The sequence below is a fragment of the Oreochromis niloticus genome, linkage group LG15, assembly GCF_001858045.2.
Source record: "Oreochromis niloticus isolate F11D_XX linkage group LG15, O_niloticus_UMD_NMBU, whole genome shotgun sequence".
Taxonomy (NCBI): domain Eukaryota; kingdom Metazoa; phylum Chordata; class Actinopteri; order Cichliformes; family Cichlidae; genus Oreochromis; species Oreochromis niloticus.
The window spans coordinates 17,229,586-17,249,731 of record NC_031980.2 but is presented as its reverse complement, the minus strand read 5'-3'; the positions used below and the strand labels follow the sequence as shown (position 1 = coordinate 17,249,731).

Sequence of the window (20,146 nt, the reverse complement as noted above, 5' to 3'; positions counted from 1 at the left end):
AATGAAGCAGCTACTAACAGCGAGCACACGGGCATCTTGGCACCCTACAGAAACATTTTCCATTTGCTGCCAAATTAAAGAACAGTATGCTTTATTGCTGTTTGAGGCAGTCACACCATGAAAACCGCAGGAAGTTTACAAGAAAAGCAGCTGGTGAGAAACAAGCAGCCAAAACCTCCTGTTTTGTACATCTGTCTCTTCCTGAGACGAGTACTGTAGCTAGACGCGCACCAATAATGTCACAGCTGCTTAGAGACATACATTTAGGATTTCAATACTGCTCTGCTAACGCAAGATAAATGAAACCGCTAGAATATATTTAAAGAAAACCCTGAACACCATGAAAAATACTCTGGTAGCCCTTATGATACTTAGAGAAAAGACTAGGACAAAGGAAAAGAGTGCATTTGCTTCACTGTGTTTAGAAGTTTTGATTCCAGGAAACCTGAGTGTGTTTTGTTTTGTGAAAGGTCCTTAAAGAAAAAGCAGGTGTGTGTAAGTGCATGTCATCGCTTCTCTTCAAAACAAAATATAATGCTAAATAACTAAATATTCTTCAGTTTCACATTCCGATAACTTAGTGATATCTTAGTTTACTCTTCATACATCAATAAAGCATCTAGTTTTATGTAATTTAAATGAAAGCAAAATTGCCCATCTCTATGACAACATCTGTGTGAAGCATCTCACCAAAGATTTCATGAGGTCGAGAAAGTCAAAGACGGATAAATAACTTGATTATTTTGGGAAATAAATACACTTATTTTATATATTTAAATAAAGAAAAATATCAAAGAAAATAGACATAAAAATAAAATATATGAAAATTTTAAAAATATAAGAAATATATAAAGGCCAGCGCCTTCCCTCAATTTGATGTCCCCTATTCAGTACTCGTGGGTCACACCACAGTCTGTTGGAGCCTGACCATCATTCTCATGTCAACTGCATAACAAAAGTTTCATGTCTATATCTTACATAGTTGTGACCCTATCAAACAAATTATGTGATGATCACTGCTGTGAGCGAGAGGGATGACAGGCAGAAAAGCTTTTAAGGTTTATATTTCCACATTTATAAAAGAAAATATCCAACAGAACAGGCAAACACAGCAACACGAGTACAGGAAACAGGGATACGCCGAATATACAGTAATAGCTCCTGCTACGGTAGGTGTCCCCAGGACTACTTTTCCCCACAGTGACACATTCAAAAGGTGAACACAATACCAGCGACACTGTGGAGAAGACACATTACTCAGATGTCAAGGGTCGCAAAATCCAAACCACACACAAAAAAGCTCCGACTGTAACATTTTCATTAAAGTTTTTATCTGTCAAACTGAATATGTGTGCATGCTGCAGGGTTTCTGCCGGAAAGGTTTCTGGGGGTCAGCTTTGGCTCAGTGGGCTGGCAGAAAACCTGTTTTAGCCTTTGCGAGTATGGCTACAGGTGCAGGTTGTTGTTAGAGGTTTACACTGTGGATCGCTGTGACGTGTATGCTCGTTGCCTTACCGATTCAGAGCAAACGCGTAGTGGAACTTCACATGTGGATGAGCCATGGGGTCAAAGGTCGGAAGCTTCTCCAGAGTCTCTACCAGCTTCACGATGGACTCATAATCCTAGAAGGTAAGAAAAGATCGGCTATTGAGCTGTTCCTCCTGTCACTGGTGTATCTTACATCAATGACACTCTTGTGATGTCACAGCTTTGCAAGTTAAGGAAAAGAAAAAGAAAGGAGGAAGACATTTGCCTTCAGCGCTACCATGCCGAAAGGCTTTCAGAAGTCACAGAAGATAACATTAAGTGCACCAAAGTCAGTGTAAGGAGCAAGTTAAATACGATCTTGTAGGAACTCCACCAGTCATTGCTGAGCACTGTGGGACTAGTGCACATGTACCTCTGTTCCAGTGCCCTCCAAACACACACTCTGACTCATCAGTGTATTTAGCTGCTGCGTTGATCCTCAAGGGAGAGTTTCTGATTTCCTTTTATTCATTATTTCTCAGACTCAACTGTCTGTGTATCACAAAAAGCACTTCAATAATTGAGTTGCCTCTTCATCACATTTTGGTTTCTTGTAGTCACCACAGCCAAAGCACTTTGAATAATTCAGCACATCCTCAATGCTTGTTGTTCTAATGAATGATTCATTAGACTGTGCACTGCCTATGGTGAGTGGGACGATCTGGACAGAGAAAGCCGCGGCAATGTGGAGACTAAAGAGGAGAAAGAGCAGAGCGTTTAAGACGTACAGACCAAACGCTTCGCCTAGAGCGCTCTACAGGCAGTCTGTAAATGGCCCCTGTTTGAGAAAGTGGCACTGGTAAAGGGATGGTGGAGATAGATTGAAGCTGATTCAGTAACCTTGCTTAAATTTGTACAGCAGATGTGTACAGTAGCTTCTTTTTTAAGGTCAGGGACATCAGCGTGCACATTCAGTGCATCTGAGTTGACAGCTGGTTTAAACTTGAGAAGGTTGTGGGTGATTAGCTGAATGCCTGAAAGTTTATGGAGAAACTTTTTGGGATGCCCTTTTCAAAGTAAAGGCGTGGTGAAATTACCATGTTGAGATTTTGTTTTGTTAGTATTAACTAATAACTATTTGTTCCCATTTTTGGTAATTTTATTACATAATTACAATCACTTTGAGACAGATATTTTAGGTAATTGGTTATCAGAAAATGTAGTAGCAGTTAATAAATGAATACATTAAAAAGTCAATTGAAGTTAATTGTTATCTGTGAGCATTTGCTCATTTTTTCCAGTTTATTGCAGTTGAAAAATCTAGCTTAGTATTCGCTGCCATGAGGTCATGCTTAGACGCTGCCAAGGAAAATCAGCTGGTGGTTCAGATGTACATTACTCAATATGCAATTCTCTAATCTCATATAGGGCGTGCCATTTAAGCTGTTTAGCCCGCCCACAGTTACAGTTTCGACAAGCAGCAGTGGGAGCCATCTCCACCACAGCCTCTCATTTCATGCTGTTTCCTGCCTAATCAGTGTTAGGGATTGTTGTCACTGACGCCTGCTCTGCTGTGTGCTGGAAGTCTTGCTGCTGCTCTCCCCGCCCTTTGCATTCCAAGTATGCACGATGAAGGGCAGGGAAGTCCCAAAACAGAGCCATGCCAGCAAATATTACGGCAAATTGAAAATAACAATCTTCTCGTGACTATACTGGTTCTGGCTGAACTGAACGTTTTGTACTTTTGAATGTTTGTTCCAAAGTAAACAAGACATAAACTTTCCTAGGAACCCGTCCAGGAAATGTGACGGGTATTTTTCAGTGTTTTTGAGATTCTTACATAGAATAATAAATAAATTAACCGAAACTAAACAAATACATAGCCAAAGTTTATTTTTAAGACTGCTGCCTTATTAAAATCGGCCTATCATGAATATTTTTTTATGATTTTTGATGTTGTTGCACAGATGGATGTTCAGATTAAAGATAACTGAAGTCCTTATCGCAGGCACACAGCTTTGGCTTGCACTGTGTGTTTATGAGGGGCAGCCAATGAGAATAAAAATGGCCTAAAGGAGGAGAAGCTGAAATAACTCGTTTCAGACATGGAACAAAAAGGGGGGGAGGGTGCACCAAGACTCAGTACATGATAAACAAGAACCACTGAACCACAGCCCCTCTGGTTGAAATACCCAAAGGCAATACACATAATTTGACAAATGACAGCAATATGTTGGTGTTCAGGAAGTCCACACCCGACAGCTGTACCTGGATGTCTCTGTACGTAAGCAGCAAATTGATGACGACATCAACTGAAAGGCACTCCACGTTGTCCAGCCGCTGCTGGATTCGGCTCAGCTCTGCAGCCAGCTCCAAGCCAGTGTAAAGCTCCCGGGCTTTACGGATCTCATTCAGAATCGTCTCACGGAAATACTGGCTGGAAGACACGAAAACAAACAAACAAACATGCATTTATACACGAAAGAGAAGATTGGCTTGCGTGTATATGATTGACAAATAGCAATACAAAAATTAAGCAAAAAAATAAATATCCTTCAATTCAAACACAATTGGACTTACTTCTTTCCCTGCATTCTCACAGTGTTTTGCATAATTTCAGATCATTCCCCAGTGAGACACGAGCTATTTTCATCTCGTATAAATCATAAATTATTCACTGACAGATGAAGGGACCAATAAACCTGATAACTTCAGATATTAGTTTGATGGATTTAAAAGCAGAGCAGACATCACAATTAAGACCGTTAATGAGCTTAAAGCAGAATTACTTCCAGAAACCATATTCTTAAGCTCTTAGTTGCTCTTGAAAAAACACAAAGGGATGAACAAAAGAATATCAAATTTCGTGATGCGGTTCAGGTACTTAGCAAAAGCCTGTCTGTAGGATCTTTCAGATTTTCACATTTAAAACCGTAAAACTGAAAACCTTCAGAAATTCTGTGATTGTGGACCATCTAAATTCAATTAATTAATATTTTCCAGTTGCAAATTGTGTCTTTTTCAGTGCTGAATTTCTTTGGCTGTTTAATCAGCAGTTTGCAAAGGATAACCTCGTCTCATTGTGATTGTGGAAAGAACATGTGTACTGGCATTAAAACTCAAAAGACTGATGCAGATTATTGTCACTCCCCAGCCTCTTGTATGCTGAACGTGGTGTACTCTAGCTAAAAATGATAATATTAAGACCTAAATGCCAAATAATGACACAGTCTACACTCTCTATTCACATAATTAAGCCTTATACACAATTTTGAAAAGACCCATGTAGTGATGATGATTTGCTGCCATAACCCCGAGCCAATCCTGGGGGTCAACCCTGTTTGCAGGGAGTGATTAAAGCCTAAATAATAACCCAATAGAAGCTCTGTTATTAAATAGTAAATGTGTTTAATGTGAATAGGCCGGCTAATATTTTCCTGTTTAGGTTGTTTTTCATAAAATATGAATAACAAATCATGTATTCGCATATTATGATCTGCTGCAGATGATCAGTTTGGTGTATCCTTGCTGGAAGGAGCAATTTTAAAGACATAAATACATATATTTGCTTCATGTGAGACGGCTCTTGTAATTCAGTAAGCTTATCTGTCTTCTTGAGACTTCAAAACATGGTCTCGACTTCAATATACACCCAAAACAATATAGTGCAAACATTGAATTACTGTAGGATCTTCGTACCTTCCTTTATGCCTGTCTCCAGGAGACACAGCCTTCATCAATCTACATGATTTTCTTTTCTGCCTGTAAAACTGAGTCACTATTCCTGGAGATGGACTAGAAATGACTGGCTGCTGTATCGCCTATTGGCAAGAAGGCCGAAAATATTACCCCAGCAACTGAGCCAAACAAAAGGGTTTTTTTTCTTCTTCTCTGGTTTCAAAATGTAAATTACCACGTAAGTAAGGCTGAAGTATCCACGCACAAAAATAATTAGAACAAGTAAAAATAGGATGAGTGGGATAATAAAATAAATGCCTGGTGTGCTGAAAAACTTCTAACAGTGCTGATCAAATGTAAACATAATGTTAAAATGCTAAAAATGCTAATGTGAACTTTCACCTTAATTTGAATACAGTATAATGTAATTTATACAATGAAGCAATCATTTGGGCATTGTTTACCATTATAAAAACATATCACAGAGTCATATTGTGGGCATTTCCCATGCACATTATGACTCTGTGATAAGCAACAGTGATCTTACAGTGGTTTCAGAGAAGCATCTTGTCAGGAGCTTTAAATATATTTTCTTTCTCTTTTGCTTCCTTTTTCTCAAACCCATTGCTGTACTGTCAGTATGTCCTTCATTAGTAACACTAGACAACCTAAATATAAAGCTCTTAATATGTTCACTAACGCTGTTTGTCTCTGCAAAGCCAAAATGCATTAAGGTTAAAATCTCTTCTGTTTTACCTTGTACAGTTTACACAACAGAAATTCTGAATTTTTATAAAGACAAAATAGGAAATTGTTACAGGAAGCAGAGTAACTACAGAAATAGTTAAAGCTAAAGCAGAAACTATATTTACTGTATTGAATTTAGCCTAGCTGAAAAACTGTGCACACTCTGATGAAACATGATAGTGGGCACAGTCCTAACAGCTAACTTCAGATTGTTAATCCACACAGCGTGCTGTTAATGTCACTTCTAGAAAAGCTCTTGTTGTTAATCTCAGATTAAACTACTGTCCCATTTGCAAACGATAGATTAATTTCTGTATACTGTAACAACAGACAAATTACTCTATAAGAATTCTGTGTAAAATCTGCCACAATATCTGCCAAATTGTGTAAATAAGCAGGCCGTTAGTACTGACACTGCAATTTCACCTGCATATTCCTCTAAAAATCGTTTTAATGATGTAATTATTGTTTATACTGCATAAATGTGGTGTAGTTGAGAGACCTGGAAGAGACATCGGTGCCAAATATGTAAATTAATATAGTATATGTTACCCATTTCAGCATAATAAAATCTGTATAAATGCCTAGTGGCGTGATACGAAGCGAGGGAATATATGTCTTCAAAGTTTTGACCAGTGCATGTAAAAAGGTCATAACAAGAAACTGGCTAAAATGTAATCCTTCAAGGACAGCTCAGCGGCTAGACATGTAGCAGAAGAAATATATTCCATGGAAAACAGACTCATTCCTTAAGGGTTAAAAGCAAGCATGCATAGAAAACTATGGACCAAAGGGTCTGTTCAAAAGTCAAAACGTGTCAAATCTCTGTAAAAGTACTGATACTATTTTATGTCATGTTATATTTTTGGATACTTTTGTCGTATGTTCCCTTCTCAAAGGAAAAATTAAGAAAAAAATTCTGTGCAGATAAGAAGTGTTAAAACGGTTTATAGTTAGGGGATGTCACACTTCATGTGTGGACTGTGGTTCCTGAATGCACTGATGAGCATCTACCATGGCTGGTGCAACCTTTCTGGAACAAGAGTTTGATCTTTGCGGTGCTCGTTTTTACGGCTCATAAATAATGAAAAAAAATTACAGGTTATTGCAGGTCCCCCTACCAGACCACTGCTGCACCACAGTCATGCACTGACACACAAAACCCCTCAACAATATTTTAAAATGACAGGCAGTCGACTTTGCAAACTCAGGTGCAAACAAGCGTGCAACAGCTGACTTGTTTGCACCACCAAAGGAGTAGCAAACTTGTCCCAGTCGGCACCAGTGCAGTACTTTCAGAAGCTGCATTTTTAGGTCATAAGCAGTGTCTTAACTAGGCCTAACATGTTAGCTATCACAGTATTTCTGTGTTTGCTGTGCAGGAAAATCTAGCTTCTATCATTAGTCCTTTGTAGAGCATTACTGACCTCATAACCCGAGTGTTTCTACTGTTTAGCATCCCCGCTTGTATGCTATTATTGTTGAAATTTCTGGATTGCCTCAATAGGAGGTTTAATTTCACTTAATACAGTTTATATTTCTATTACAGCTGTCTATAAATAAGCAAAATATACTTACTGGGAGTTGGCTTGCGACACTTTGAGGAGCTGGATGAAGCGGTCCAGCAGAGGCATGCAGATGGGACCCAGCAGCATCTCGAAGCTGGGCTGCATCAGCTCGGTCAGGCCCTTCATCAGGCTGCCCTCACAGCAGTACACCTTATTCTGAGGTGTCACCATGTACGGGATGAAGGTGTAGTTAGCTGAGCATGTCTGTTAAGAGAGGAAACAAAGTTCTGGATATCAGATATCAGCACATTTAACCATCTGTGAAATTTCTTTTTGTATGCAATTGTAACATTTGCCCAAAATATGTGTGTATTGTTTTTTTTTTTTTAATCATAAACCATACTCAGTAGTCTTTTAAATGATATCTATAATTTACTTTTCACCAATTTAAAAGACTGATGTGAGCACTCAAGGCAAAGTTTCTGCAAACAAACATCTATTTCGATAAGTTAGGCTTAGTAGCTTTATGAAAATATATGAAACTATAAATCAATCCATTTTCTTCTGCTTATCCAATTCAGGGTCACGGGAATGGAGGAGGCTTAAGCTTATCCCAGATGCCATGGAGAGGGAGGTAGGGGTAGACCCTGGATTCAACCCAAAACTTACTTGCTGTGAGGCAACAGTGCTAACCACTGTGCCACTGTGCTGCCATTATATGAAACTATATGTATGCAACTATATTTGTAACATTTACAGACTATAATGTTAAATTTATACTAAAATATGAGTAGATACAGCATCAGATTATCATGTTTATTGTGACATCTTTGCATAAACTGTATCAATAAAACCATCTTCAACTTTGCTCTTTTTATCCGTTTTGTTACATTTATGCAAAATAGGAGCTGGGCGCTAAAGTCTGAAACCTTAGCTTTACAAAAGTGTACAAAAAAAGATAGTAAATGAGGTTTACTATCTATCAGACTTTATAGCTTCATTCAAAAACTAACATATCAAAATTGTTCATTAAACACAACTTCCAGCTGATTTCAGTGACCTGTGCAATGAAACATTACATTGTATAGGGAGGAAGCAGATTGCCTGGGGGGGGAAGTCTGCAGTAATTTCCCCTATTTGAAATGGTTTCGGGTAATTACATGAACCTTCATCTCTGATCTTCCTATTCACACAATAGTGTTTATGTAGCGTTGTCTTCAGTGAACTAGTCTAAACAGGCAGCAGCAGGGAGGTGAGATATGCAACAGCTTCATTAGGAGGTGCTGTCTTATAACCACAAACACTTACAGCACCTTATTTTCAAATGTCACTCGCTCAAGCAGCCTTATCGCACAAGAAAAATCAAGCAGCAGCAGCTGAAGTCTCCCTGCTCACCTGCTGCAAAGCTCTACCCTGTTCTTTGCTCCAGCTGTGCCATTATGGAGTAATTGTGTCTGTTTCAGGTTTGGCCGCACTAGTAGCATTAAAAGCCTTTTTTTTTTTTTATTCACTTAGCTTTAATACTCGACAGCCGTTATTGTGTATCTGTATTTGCTTTTTTAACTTGACATTATTTGCACCACATTCTTGATGCTTCTGTCGCGGCGGCCCACCACTGCTGAATAAACAAAGAGGAAACACATGCGTGTGGTGTCTACAGACAGAGGAGAGAGAAAGAGCGAGAAAGAGGCAGGAAATCCACAATTAATATCCTCAAGAAACAGCACAAGTCCTGTCAAGAAGAGCTATTCTCAGAGTGTGAGATATGTGGTGAAACAACACGAGCATCTGAAGGCGGTTGGGCTGCAATCCAGCTGCATCCTGATGACTTTAATATTCTATCATGCTTTCGGTTTTTCAGCAACCTCGAAAATACACTGCTGCTGCTGCTTTCAGTGCCAAAAAAAAAAAAAAAGGAAGTAAGAGGAACATGTGGCATTGAAGCAATGAAAGCCAACCGAAGATAACTACTTCCTCCTGTGCAACTGTGGTTCATGACATCACCAGTAACTGCAGCGGCAGTGTGTGCCTTTCAAAACAAAAAAAAGACTGTGACCCCTATTTCTTTTAGGTGTAACCAGACAGGTTGCAAAATGCTGATGCTATATTTAGCTTCTTTGTGCGATTCATGCTGTCATGGGGCTCACATGACAGATTTGTTTTCACACGCTGATGCATATTTCAGAGCGGCAGCAGCTGCGGGTTATTTGAAGCTAACCTCCAGTAGTCCTTTACCGGTAGCAGGTTTCCGAGCTGATACACATGTGACAACTCTGGCTGATGAATCCAAAGAATGAGCCAGGTATTTACCGCGTGAGTCATCTGTTTAGTCAGTCTTGCCAAAGATCCATCTGCTCATCTTCACTTTCAGCATCAATGTTCTCGAGCAGCCTACTCACTCACCTACATAGAGCCTGTTTACACTCCTTTAAAATGTGTTTTGGACAAGTGGACAGCACTAAACACAACCTGCATTGCTCCTGAGGTGTTGTGGGGCACATTTGGCTCTGTATGCTTTGTAATGTAAATGGTATTTTGTCCTGAATTATTCCTAAGCAGGACAAAAGATAACAACATGTCATCAAAACACAATATGGTGTCCATTCTTCTCTGCAGCTCATGAAGCATTTTGCTAAAAAATATGGAGGCTGGCTGGGAACAGACGTAGCTTTTAACCTTTGTTGTAAATGATAATCAATAACTGGACATGAATATAGGAGAATATCTTGGAGACATGTGTAAACGACCAGTCAACAGTCTCCACGGATGTTGTTTTGTGGGTTAAAACCAGCCATCTGGTCAGTCTAGTCAAATCCGATTGCAATTTGAACCAAGTACTACCTAATTTAACCAACAATCAATGCGCTTTCAGTCTGAATATTCTCTTAATGTTAAGCAGACATTAAAAGTAAGAATTGTTTCAAAAATTCAAATCGATGTCTTTAAAAATTATATTGATATTTAATTTAGATGGGAAATGGTTGCAATGATGTAAACATTTATTTGTGCGAGCTTCCAGAAAGTTGAAACCACTGTTCCCAGACGCTGGCAGGTCACTGTGGTGCTGTGGTTAGCACTGCTGCCTCATAAGAAGAAGTTTCTGGATCAAATTTGCAGGTCGTTTGCAAGCTTTCAACGACCTGACAGAACATCTTTTCGCCTTTCACTTTTCAACCAAATCTCGATGATGCTAAGATATCTGGCGTAGTTGTAAATGGGCTGTCCCACTCTGATCCAGTAGCCAGAGATACAGTTGAAAACCGAGTCGAAACAGGGTAATAGACACACACACACCTATGGGCAGCAAATGCAGATATAAATCAGTGGGAAAAGTAAATGAAAGTGTACTGACACAGAGGGACATTTGTGTATGTAATTACAGTAATTGAACATACACAAAGAGGCTAATTACCTGGATTTCAGTTATAATGGTAGTGAGTTAAATACACTGTTACAGACAAGTAGGAGCACATGCTTTTCAATGATGAGAATAATCAGACATGTCTGCAGCTGCAGAGTGTATTTTAAAGCAGTCACAAAAAAACAGAAATGTATTTGGAGCACTACAGAGGGAAGATCAACCTTCTGCTTCCTAAACTATAACAATATATGCTATCAGCACCTTAAACCAAAGATCTTCTTGGGTTTAGGGAAGTTTGAACTGCTTCTGCTAACTCCAGTTGACTGTTACTGTTACAATGCTTCCACTCGCTCTCACCACTGTATTGTTTTTCGGCTTAACAAGCAGCTGTTTCCAGTCAAAGTTCTTTTTACACTGTACACAACATCAGATAACTACTGGGTTAAAGAGTAGCAGATAAACAAAGGGGCGAATACAGGAGGTAAAAACCGTGATACTTCCCTCGGGCAACTGAGAAGAGCAAAAACAGAGGGGCTACTGGTGTTTCATCAGATAGCTTCTAAGACTTTAAGTAAATGATAATGGTGCTCTATAATAATGGGCAGCTCGGTGACACAGTGCACTGTTGTCTCACAGCAAGAAGGTTCCTGGTTTGAACCCTAGATTTCTGTGTGGAGTTTGCATGTTCTCTCTGTGTGTGGGGGGTTCTCACTAGGTACTCTGGCTTTCTATCGCCGTCCAAAGACATGCTTTGGACTTAATCCTAAATTGCTTGTATGTGTGAATCAGAGTGTGAATGGCTGTCTGTCTCTCAGTATCAGCCCTGCAATACACTGGTGAGCTGTCCACCCCTGACAGCCAGATTAGGCTCCAGGCCATGTGACCCTAAACTGGTTTGGAGGAAGAAAATAGATTTTTGAATTCTTTCAAAAATAATAAAATGAAGCAAAAATCTGATGCTGCGATAGCCGTAGCTGGCAAGTTCATAATTGTCATACAGAAGAATCAGGAAGGTACAGCACATGGAACCTCACTCAGTTCGTTTGTGAGCCTTCAGTTTCACTAGATTAACAAACAGCTTATTATTAGCAACATGTTGAATAAACCCTGTTCGTTAGATAAACAAAAATGGATAAACACGTTGAAAGGAACAGTTTGTTATGTTTCGCATGCAGCCCTGGTTGTTTAAATACTTGCGTCTGAATCATTAGTTCACTGCAGTTCCAAGGTGGCAATGCTGAGTGTTTGCTTAGATCACTATATTCCTTATATCATAGGAAAAAAATGCCATGAGGACATGTTAACAAAGTCTTGGCTGAAAGTTTGGAACTTTTTGGGAATGAAAGAGAATAAGGAAGATATAAAATTGCTATTAATTACGGCGTTTGCAGGGGAAAAAACATCTGTAATAACATTAAATTGAAGGGAAAGAATGATCAAAAAGTCCAGTATTGCAATTTAAATGCACTTTTACCTGCACAGATGGCTAGTTAAGAGCCTGTGCACTGGTGCAGAGTGCATTTAAGTGCATTAATACAAGCAGGAAAGAGAAAGAACAAAGACAGTAAGTGCACATAAGGGAGATCAGTAAGCTCACACTCTCATACTGTGAGTGATAATCAGCTCTCCTCTTGGTACGAGTCAGTGTCAGAGAACAGTACATTTCATGTAGCTCTCCTTTCACTGTGAAAGCCACTTAGGAGAGCCTTTTATCTGACTGCTGAACATGGACTGCAGACCGCATCTGTGTTATTGACACAATTAGCGCGCAATTTAGTCAGAATCAGTTCATCATTTTTAAGACGACAAACATTGTTTACCTTTGGTCTCTGAAATAAGAGATTTTGCAGCTTATCTCTGTTTTGCATCACTGGAAACTGAATTCAGTTTTAGACTCACAAGGAATGGGAAAGAAGACAGGACACTCTGGAATCTGGAAAACACTCCTCCTATTTTTTGTCAGTAACATTTCATTAACTTCCAAAAACCCAAATAATAAAAAAAAAAAGTATAATTAGGCAAAACTTCTTCTTGGCAGATGTAGCAACATATTCAGGAAACTGTGCTGCGAAAGCACATTCAGTGGTTGATAAGACAAGAAAAGTTGTACATATTAATACACTGTAACAAGGCTCCTGGGTCTGCAGAGAAACTTCAGAAACAAAAACAACACTCTGTGGATGTCTGCTAAAAATCTAGGCTTTACTTAAAACATATGGTACAGTGGGTGAATCTATTTTGATCTACTGATTTTAGGAACTACAGTATGATATGCAAAGGACAGGATTTCCTTAGCTTTAAGGCAGCACCTTATTTGAATACTGCACTTTTTGCAAGTCAAATTCTCAAAATGCTTGTGCCTTTTTATGCAGATTGTGGCAGTGCAGTCACTGTAACTCTCAAAGCAGCTGTTGTCTGAGACGTACATCTTGAAAGTGGAAGGGAAGATGTTTTCATTTTACATGAAACCAAATATTTATCACAGCTTCGAAACAAAAGTGGGCTGTGCAAGAGAAAGCCTTTACAATAGCGAAAAGAGAGACATAAGGCAACAGGACACTGTGCTCCCTGCGCGCTGTAAAAAGCATATTCTTTGCACTACATAATGTGTGTGATGTGTGAGCAATGAGTGAGTAATGTGTGAAAGGCAACGGGAAAGAAAGAAATGCCTTGTGTACTTACAGTGTTCTTCTGGCAAATTATCTCCTGAAAGAAGAAAAGAGAGAAATCCATTTAGAAATTCATCATGAGCATTTTCTCCGAGAGGCAATTTACGTTAGATACGACGTTACTGAATGACACTTCAATTCAGTACACCATACCTGAGCTACAAACACTTTGTGAGGACGACTTGTATTTGTGGATATTTGTTGATTTCCCAACAGCTGATTAATATTTCTAGTAAAAAGCCATAATGCAGTGCCGAGCAAACTGCATATTTAGTTCGGATTTGTCTACAGAAAGCAAATGCATTCAACATTTTTGCTGCACCTTTTTTACAGCTTGAAGCAGCTTTATGTGTGCATGTTTAGTTTTTTAAGTTGTCCATTGTATAAGAAATTAAAAGCCTCTCTGCATATATCAAGCATGGTTCAAGTTACCAGCTATAATGTCTTATCACATATTATCAAAAGTGAGCCGTGGACTTTGTTTTACAGATTGCAACAATATCTCTGCCTTTATAAGTTAAAAGTGCATTTTTACTCAGTGACTAGGCGATGTCTGAAACCGACTTTCAGCGCAAAATCTGAGGGTCTTTGGTGTCTCCACAGTTTCCTATTTGTATTTGTCTCTCCAGCAGCCTTCAACAATAGCCTTTTAACAGATTTATTCACACACACACGCACGCACACACACACACACATTACATCATCTTTAAACCAGATGCACAAAAGACTTGAGGAACAAATCCCTCTGATCACTCTGGGCAAAATAATGAATGGGCAGAGATATTAAAAAGAAGAAGCACACATCAAATGTCCCGGAGCATTAATGATATCTGCCTGTTTCTGGGAAAGGAAGCATAATTGACAAGTGTACACTGAGACTTAGTACACATAGATGGTTTTTTTAGGATTTTTTTTTTCATGATCGCCATTGTTTAAAGAAAATTTTGAGTATAAAAAAGCTGCCTTTAAAACAATTTGGTGGCCTGATAGAGATCTGAGGAAACTGCCTAAGTGAATTCTTTCAAAGCATGGTGAGAACAAGTTAACCCACAGCCAGCGAGACGGGCGGGCACCATGGCAGACCACAGGACAAAAAACCCCCTCCCAGATACCACCAGGAGCAGGAAAGAACGTCATTTGAAACAATTTTCTTGCCATAAAAAGCAGACATAATACAGCTGCCAATGTCAGCTTTTTATGTTGTGTTTATTTTAGGACACGCCTCCCCTGACTGTGCAGGCTGTGCATTTTATGGGTCGACTCTACAGTTTGTTTTCTGGCTCATGACCCTTGTCACCACAATACTCCTCCCACTAGACTAACTAAAAGAAAAGCTTCAGTGTTCTTCTGCTACAAGTTGCCTACAGCAGGCGATTTTAAAATGTGTTCTGCGTGGGCCTCAGACGGTGTGAACTATGCCTTTGTCTGCAGTACAGAAACTACAAGACTCACACCATTGTTACATGCTGAAGTAGTCTGACATTTATGGTAAATAAACACAGCTTTGGTCAATGCATATTGCTAGTAGGGATTGAATAGTATGCACTTTATTGTTACCTGCAAGCACTTTCCAGTGTAAAACTTCCAGTGTATTTAATCATCGAAATTGTTGCTAAGGAATTTGCTGTTGCTTTGTGGCGCTCAAAAAATATTAAAAAATAAATCTCTAAATCTCAGCAGCAATGTGGCTTTCTAAAAATCATAAACAAGACCACTAAAAAAAACATTTTGTGAGTAATTTTAATCAACACTTGGTTCCATTACTTCAAGTTTATAACAAGAAGCAGTTCAAGAGTGCAAACCTCCTCCAGGCCAGCTCGCTCTCTGGGCATTTTGTATGGAAATTGCACAGTATATTGCATGCATTCATTTTTTTTTTCATTTCTTTGTTCTTTTTAAATGGACTTTAAGCAGTATGAACTTTTTGCACGATGACCAGAATAATACACATCTACATCTTCAGCAATTTGTGATGTGTGTAAAAGCGTGTATTGTGTCCACAATACCCACCACACTTGTAAGTATCATAGTTTCCAAAGTTATAAGCTCTAATTTTAGACCAATAAATCATTAAGTTGACCTTGAAGACCTTGGTGGATGTAAGCCAAATTTTAATGGATTGTTAATGTGACCCCTCTCTACACCCCTACAAAGTTTTAATAGAATTAATTCCAAACTTTTTGAGCACGCTCACAAGCATGCACGCACACAAATGCTACTGAAAACATAACCTCCTTGTTGGAGGTAATTAGCAGCAGAGCTAACTGTAGGGACAACATTAGTGTTTACAGCCTATTAACGGTCACTGGCATGAGCGCCATGTCTTGGTTGGACCCATGCTTCATTCTGCAGGATGGTTGGGCACCTTGTGTTGTCCCTGTCTTTCTCACTACAGATACTTTTCTGCATTAACAATGTCAATGTCAAATATGTAATCTATTTAAAAATAAATAAAAAATGCAAGGTTTTCACTATAAAATTGGAAAAGTTATCCAAAATTTTCTACCTCTGAATAAAATCCTATACTCAGACTAACATGGTGTTTGAGGGCACGACCTCATTTCTCAAAACATCCGAACGAGAAGGCCGCTAACTGGATATTTGGAAGCATTGTTGAAATCGATTTTTAGGCTGTAAAAATTTTAGATTTTCAGCTGTGATGCTGCCTGTGCTGAGAGTATTTTTTAACAAAGAAGCCTGAGCTGCTCTAAAGGAACAAATATATCAGCATATATTGGCTTCTGTTCCTGATGGCGGCTTACCTGCAGAGACTGGAGAGCATCAGAGTTAGTGTCGCAGTACAAGATGATGTTGTTGGCCATGCTGAAGCTTTCTCTCACTCCCAGGTGGTAGAAGAGCGAAGGCTGGCGGAAGGCATCTGTCATCTCCACCACAGCTATGTCTGATGATAAAAGACAGGTGTACGTGTTATAGTGTGGCTCAGGAGCGAAGCACAACACTCACGACTAGCTTTCTTTGGGTTCTGCAAGTGCAAGTGAATACACACCATTCTTAGAATATCATAAGCTCTAATAATGCAGTTGCATAGTACAGGCAGAAATACCTTTTACACCCATTTCCCAACCAAGGATGTTAATTCACTGCTGTAACAGCCTCCCCTCTTCTGTTTTTGACCACACTTTGGAATCTGGCTACAAGGATGTGGTGCCATCCATCCTCTCCTTTACCTTTTTGGAAAAGCCTTTACCCCCAACCTCTTTTTTGTTTTCTTTGTGAAACAGATTTTAACAATGTTTATTAGAATCTCACAACCAGTTTGGTAGCCTAATGTTACAATTTCAACTCAAAAATCAACCCATTGAAAACTGATTGTCTGATAATTGATTAAAGCCATTCAACACATAAGTACTAAATTCCCTTATCTGAATAAATCTCATTAAAATGTTATTTGCCTACAACTAAACTGCCCATATGGGATCTTTAACATCAACTTTGTCTGCTGTTGCTCTTTATTGCTCTGGGAGAGACATGGATACAACTCAGTGGTTATTAGTGATCGGCACAGCTGTTATTCATGCTGTTATCAGCTACCGATTTGCATGTCAGTGTTAAGTTATCTGCAAGCTGAAAACATTTTTTTTCCGTGAGATGAAGGTAGTGTTACTCCTTTTTTGTCCAGTACACTCAATAATCAATAATGCCCCAGCTGGAGTAGGACTCAGCTATACTATCTGGGTCAACAGGTCAAGCAAATATTTCCACTCAAGCAAGCAGGTCATCTAGTGATGAGTTCCTAAGGTTGATGTCCTGTACAACAGGCTGTGCTGTTATGCAACTGTCAGCATTGGACTTTCACCAAAGCCCTCACTCACTGTTCGGCCCCTGCAGTGAACAAATCTTTGTATGACGCTGTCAGTTATGGTGGGCATGCAACATTAAACACACTCATCAGGATTTGGAATGAACACGATGGTGTTTTGCAGACCCACACACGAGGCAGGGCGGTACTACAACGTTGTTTCCAAGGTCGCCCTGAGCAACTGATAGCAACAAAAGCAAATGAGCCCGATGGCTACGTTCCAGTTATGACAGAAGAGCTCAGAGCTACGGAGATAAAGCTGCACCCTGGTTTTTCATCAGCTCCAACTCTCCAACTCTTTTGTGTCAACGAAAACATTACACGGAGCTGAAGAGCAGATATTGTGCGACTCTGATGATCAAATCTTTTACCTCTAATGGGTCTGTTCAAAAGCTGGGATAGTCTCCCCCCTCCACCATCACGACCCTGAATTCGATTTTCAAACTGGTGCTCGAGCTAATGGACCGCTACTGGAGGAAATCACAAAAACATTCAGTCACTCAGCTCAAGATGCTGTCAGATTATGGGTGGCTCAGTTGTGGAAGAGGAAGCATGACAAGTGGATGACACATAAAAGATTAGGGTTATTATTAATGCTTCCACTGGTTTTTGAAAGACACCAGTTAGTCAAGTTACCATGTAACTGTAGAGATGACTGCTCTCCTTTTAAGTCTACAGTTTAGGAATAGACTACAATCTGAAATTATATCACAGAAATGATGACTTGGCCTTGACCTTTTCTTTAAGTATTAAAAGCAAATATTTTCAGCCTGGTGACATTACACTAAATTAAAAAAAGAATAAATCATACATATGCTTTGAAAGATTTTGTCTCCACTATGTTAAAAAGCTGAGAACGATTAAATGATTACAAAGGCAGCAGCCAATTTTGGTGCTGGTATAGCCAGCCGACACCCATACTGCGACTTCCTGTTCTGTCTGACAGTCATCGTTTACAAATCATCGCCTGATGGATTTTCAGCAAATCCAATCCTTATTTTAGACATGCAACAAAAGCCTGCTTTAAAAAAGGATTGGTTAATACAGCTCACACTATGAGTGGCCTACAAGTAGAAACCAGAAAGTTTCAAATACCAAAAGTCTTTCCACCAGAATCTGTTGATATGTGTTGATGTGCAGAAATCTGCATAAAACCTACAGACTAACTGTGATTCAAAGCATTTTATTTTTGCCACCAGCAAAGATTTTAATATTTTTTAATGATCTCATCAGATGTTTTATCACAAAAACTCATATAATCATAATATGCTCGAGCTACAAAAAGCCAGTGAACATAGAAGAGAGCTTAGCAGACAAACAGGCAAAAAGAGAGTGAAAACTTAGATTAGTCAGGTGATCAGAAACAAGGCTCCGAATGAAAGCTAGTGTTGCTAATGTGAAGAGAAGTGGCAACTTTTAAGGTGATGTAACACCTATAACTGGCAGCTAACTAAGCTCTTATCGCAGCTTCTTGCATTGACATTTTTAAATGTAACACGATTTCTCTTTAAGCTTTATTTTCACCAGGAAGTAAAACTCCTGAGATACAGCGATAGTGTCCCGGGCCAAGAAGGGCAGCATAAATCCATCATGTTTTCTGAATGGCACAAGAAAATGGAGCTTGTTAAGCTGAAGGAGCTCTACAAATGCATCGCGTGCAATCAAAGCCACTGACACAACCCAGTCTATCAAAGCAAATTACTCAAAGCAAGCAAGCGAATGCTCATAATTTGAATGTGCAGTTAAACATCAAGCAGCCAACATGACACTTGGGAGAGAAGCCTATCAGAGATTGGCCGATTGCAGCACTGAAGGGGTTTCATCAGGGCCATGCAGCTCCTCGCACTCATCATCAGAACATGCAAATTCAACCAGGAAGCAGGTACTTGTTGGCCTCAGAGGTTCTCATCATTAAACCCTTCGTTCACACCAGGAAAAAAAAAAGCCTCATATTTTCATCCCATCAGAGTAGGCGTAGGACAGCATTTTAAGCTCTGTGGCTTCTGTGCAGTGATGTGGAATTTCAAGAGGGTTTTGTTCTCTGGATGAGCAGCGTCTTCACATTGGGATGCTGCTCGCTGATTAAACAAAACTCATGTTTCGCTTTCTAACTTGCGAGGCAGACGGGGAAGGTACACTTTAATCCTCGCTAAGATTAACAGCCAGTTGTTAGTTTCGCATCCCTGATGCACTCATAGGCACTGCGACTATCACACATAGCATTCAGAACATTCAGACGTAATTAAATATTGGTCTATTGGATTTACTCATTGTTAGCAAGACAAATAGGTTGCTCACCACGCCTGATTTTTACACAATCCTAAACAATCCTGGGCATATACATGATAAACGGCTGTTTAGATTCTTCTCCTCCTCTCGACTATGCATACAAGGTGCCGCTGAGTGTCAACATCCAGACGGCACAGGTTGTCTGCTGAATAAAACATAAGCTTGTCTTGTTTTTCCACCTGCAGCAGGCTCCCATCAATATTACATTTGAACGAGATTTTAATGCAAACAGGTCATAAAAATGCAACAGTAGAATATAACTCACAAAAATATGAAGCAGCAGTGACTTGGGTGGGATAATTTTGCTTTGCGCTGCTTGGAAAAAAAACAAAAGTTTGCTGTTTGCTACACAGAAGGGCTAAAAAGTGATGAATAACAGCATATGGTGTTTGCATCTGATGGAAAAAAACAGGCTAAAGTGAGTCTTGTTGTGCCCACAGAGTCAGGAAGAGCAATCAGTTCTCGTAAATGTTTTGTATTTATAACACTTGACTAGGAGCATACGATGTTGTCAGTGCTTATTTCAGTCTAGTCTAATAATAAAGAACGCACTCTAGGTTTTACTTAGAAGCTGCTTATAATGGCACTTACAAACTACCCTTTCATA

The 20,146-nt window shown here is 39.4% G+C and overlaps 1 protein-coding gene across 1 annotated transcript in view; it reads right to left on the bottom strand.

Annotated features, from left to right (window-relative positions):
- The window catches only part of map3k5 (mitogen-activated protein kinase kinase kinase 5), an 84,777-nt gene that overhangs the window by 46,200 nt on the left and 18,431 nt on the right, over nucleotides 1-20,146 (bottom strand). Inside the window, exons 2-6 of the mRNA XM_003446319.5 lie at nucleotides 16,193-16,332; nucleotides 13,444-13,467; nucleotides 7,471-7,664; nucleotides 3,736-3,904; nucleotides 1,516-1,622 (exon numbers count right to left, since the gene is read on the bottom strand). Of these exons, the coding sequence (XP_003446367.1) occupies nucleotides 1,516-1,622; nucleotides 3,736-3,904; nucleotides 7,471-7,664; nucleotides 13,444-13,467; nucleotides 16,193-16,332 (634 nt within the window). The remainder of the gene's footprint in view (nucleotides 1-1,515; nucleotides 1,623-3,735; nucleotides 3,905-7,470; nucleotides 7,665-13,443; nucleotides 13,468-16,192; nucleotides 16,333-20,146) is intronic.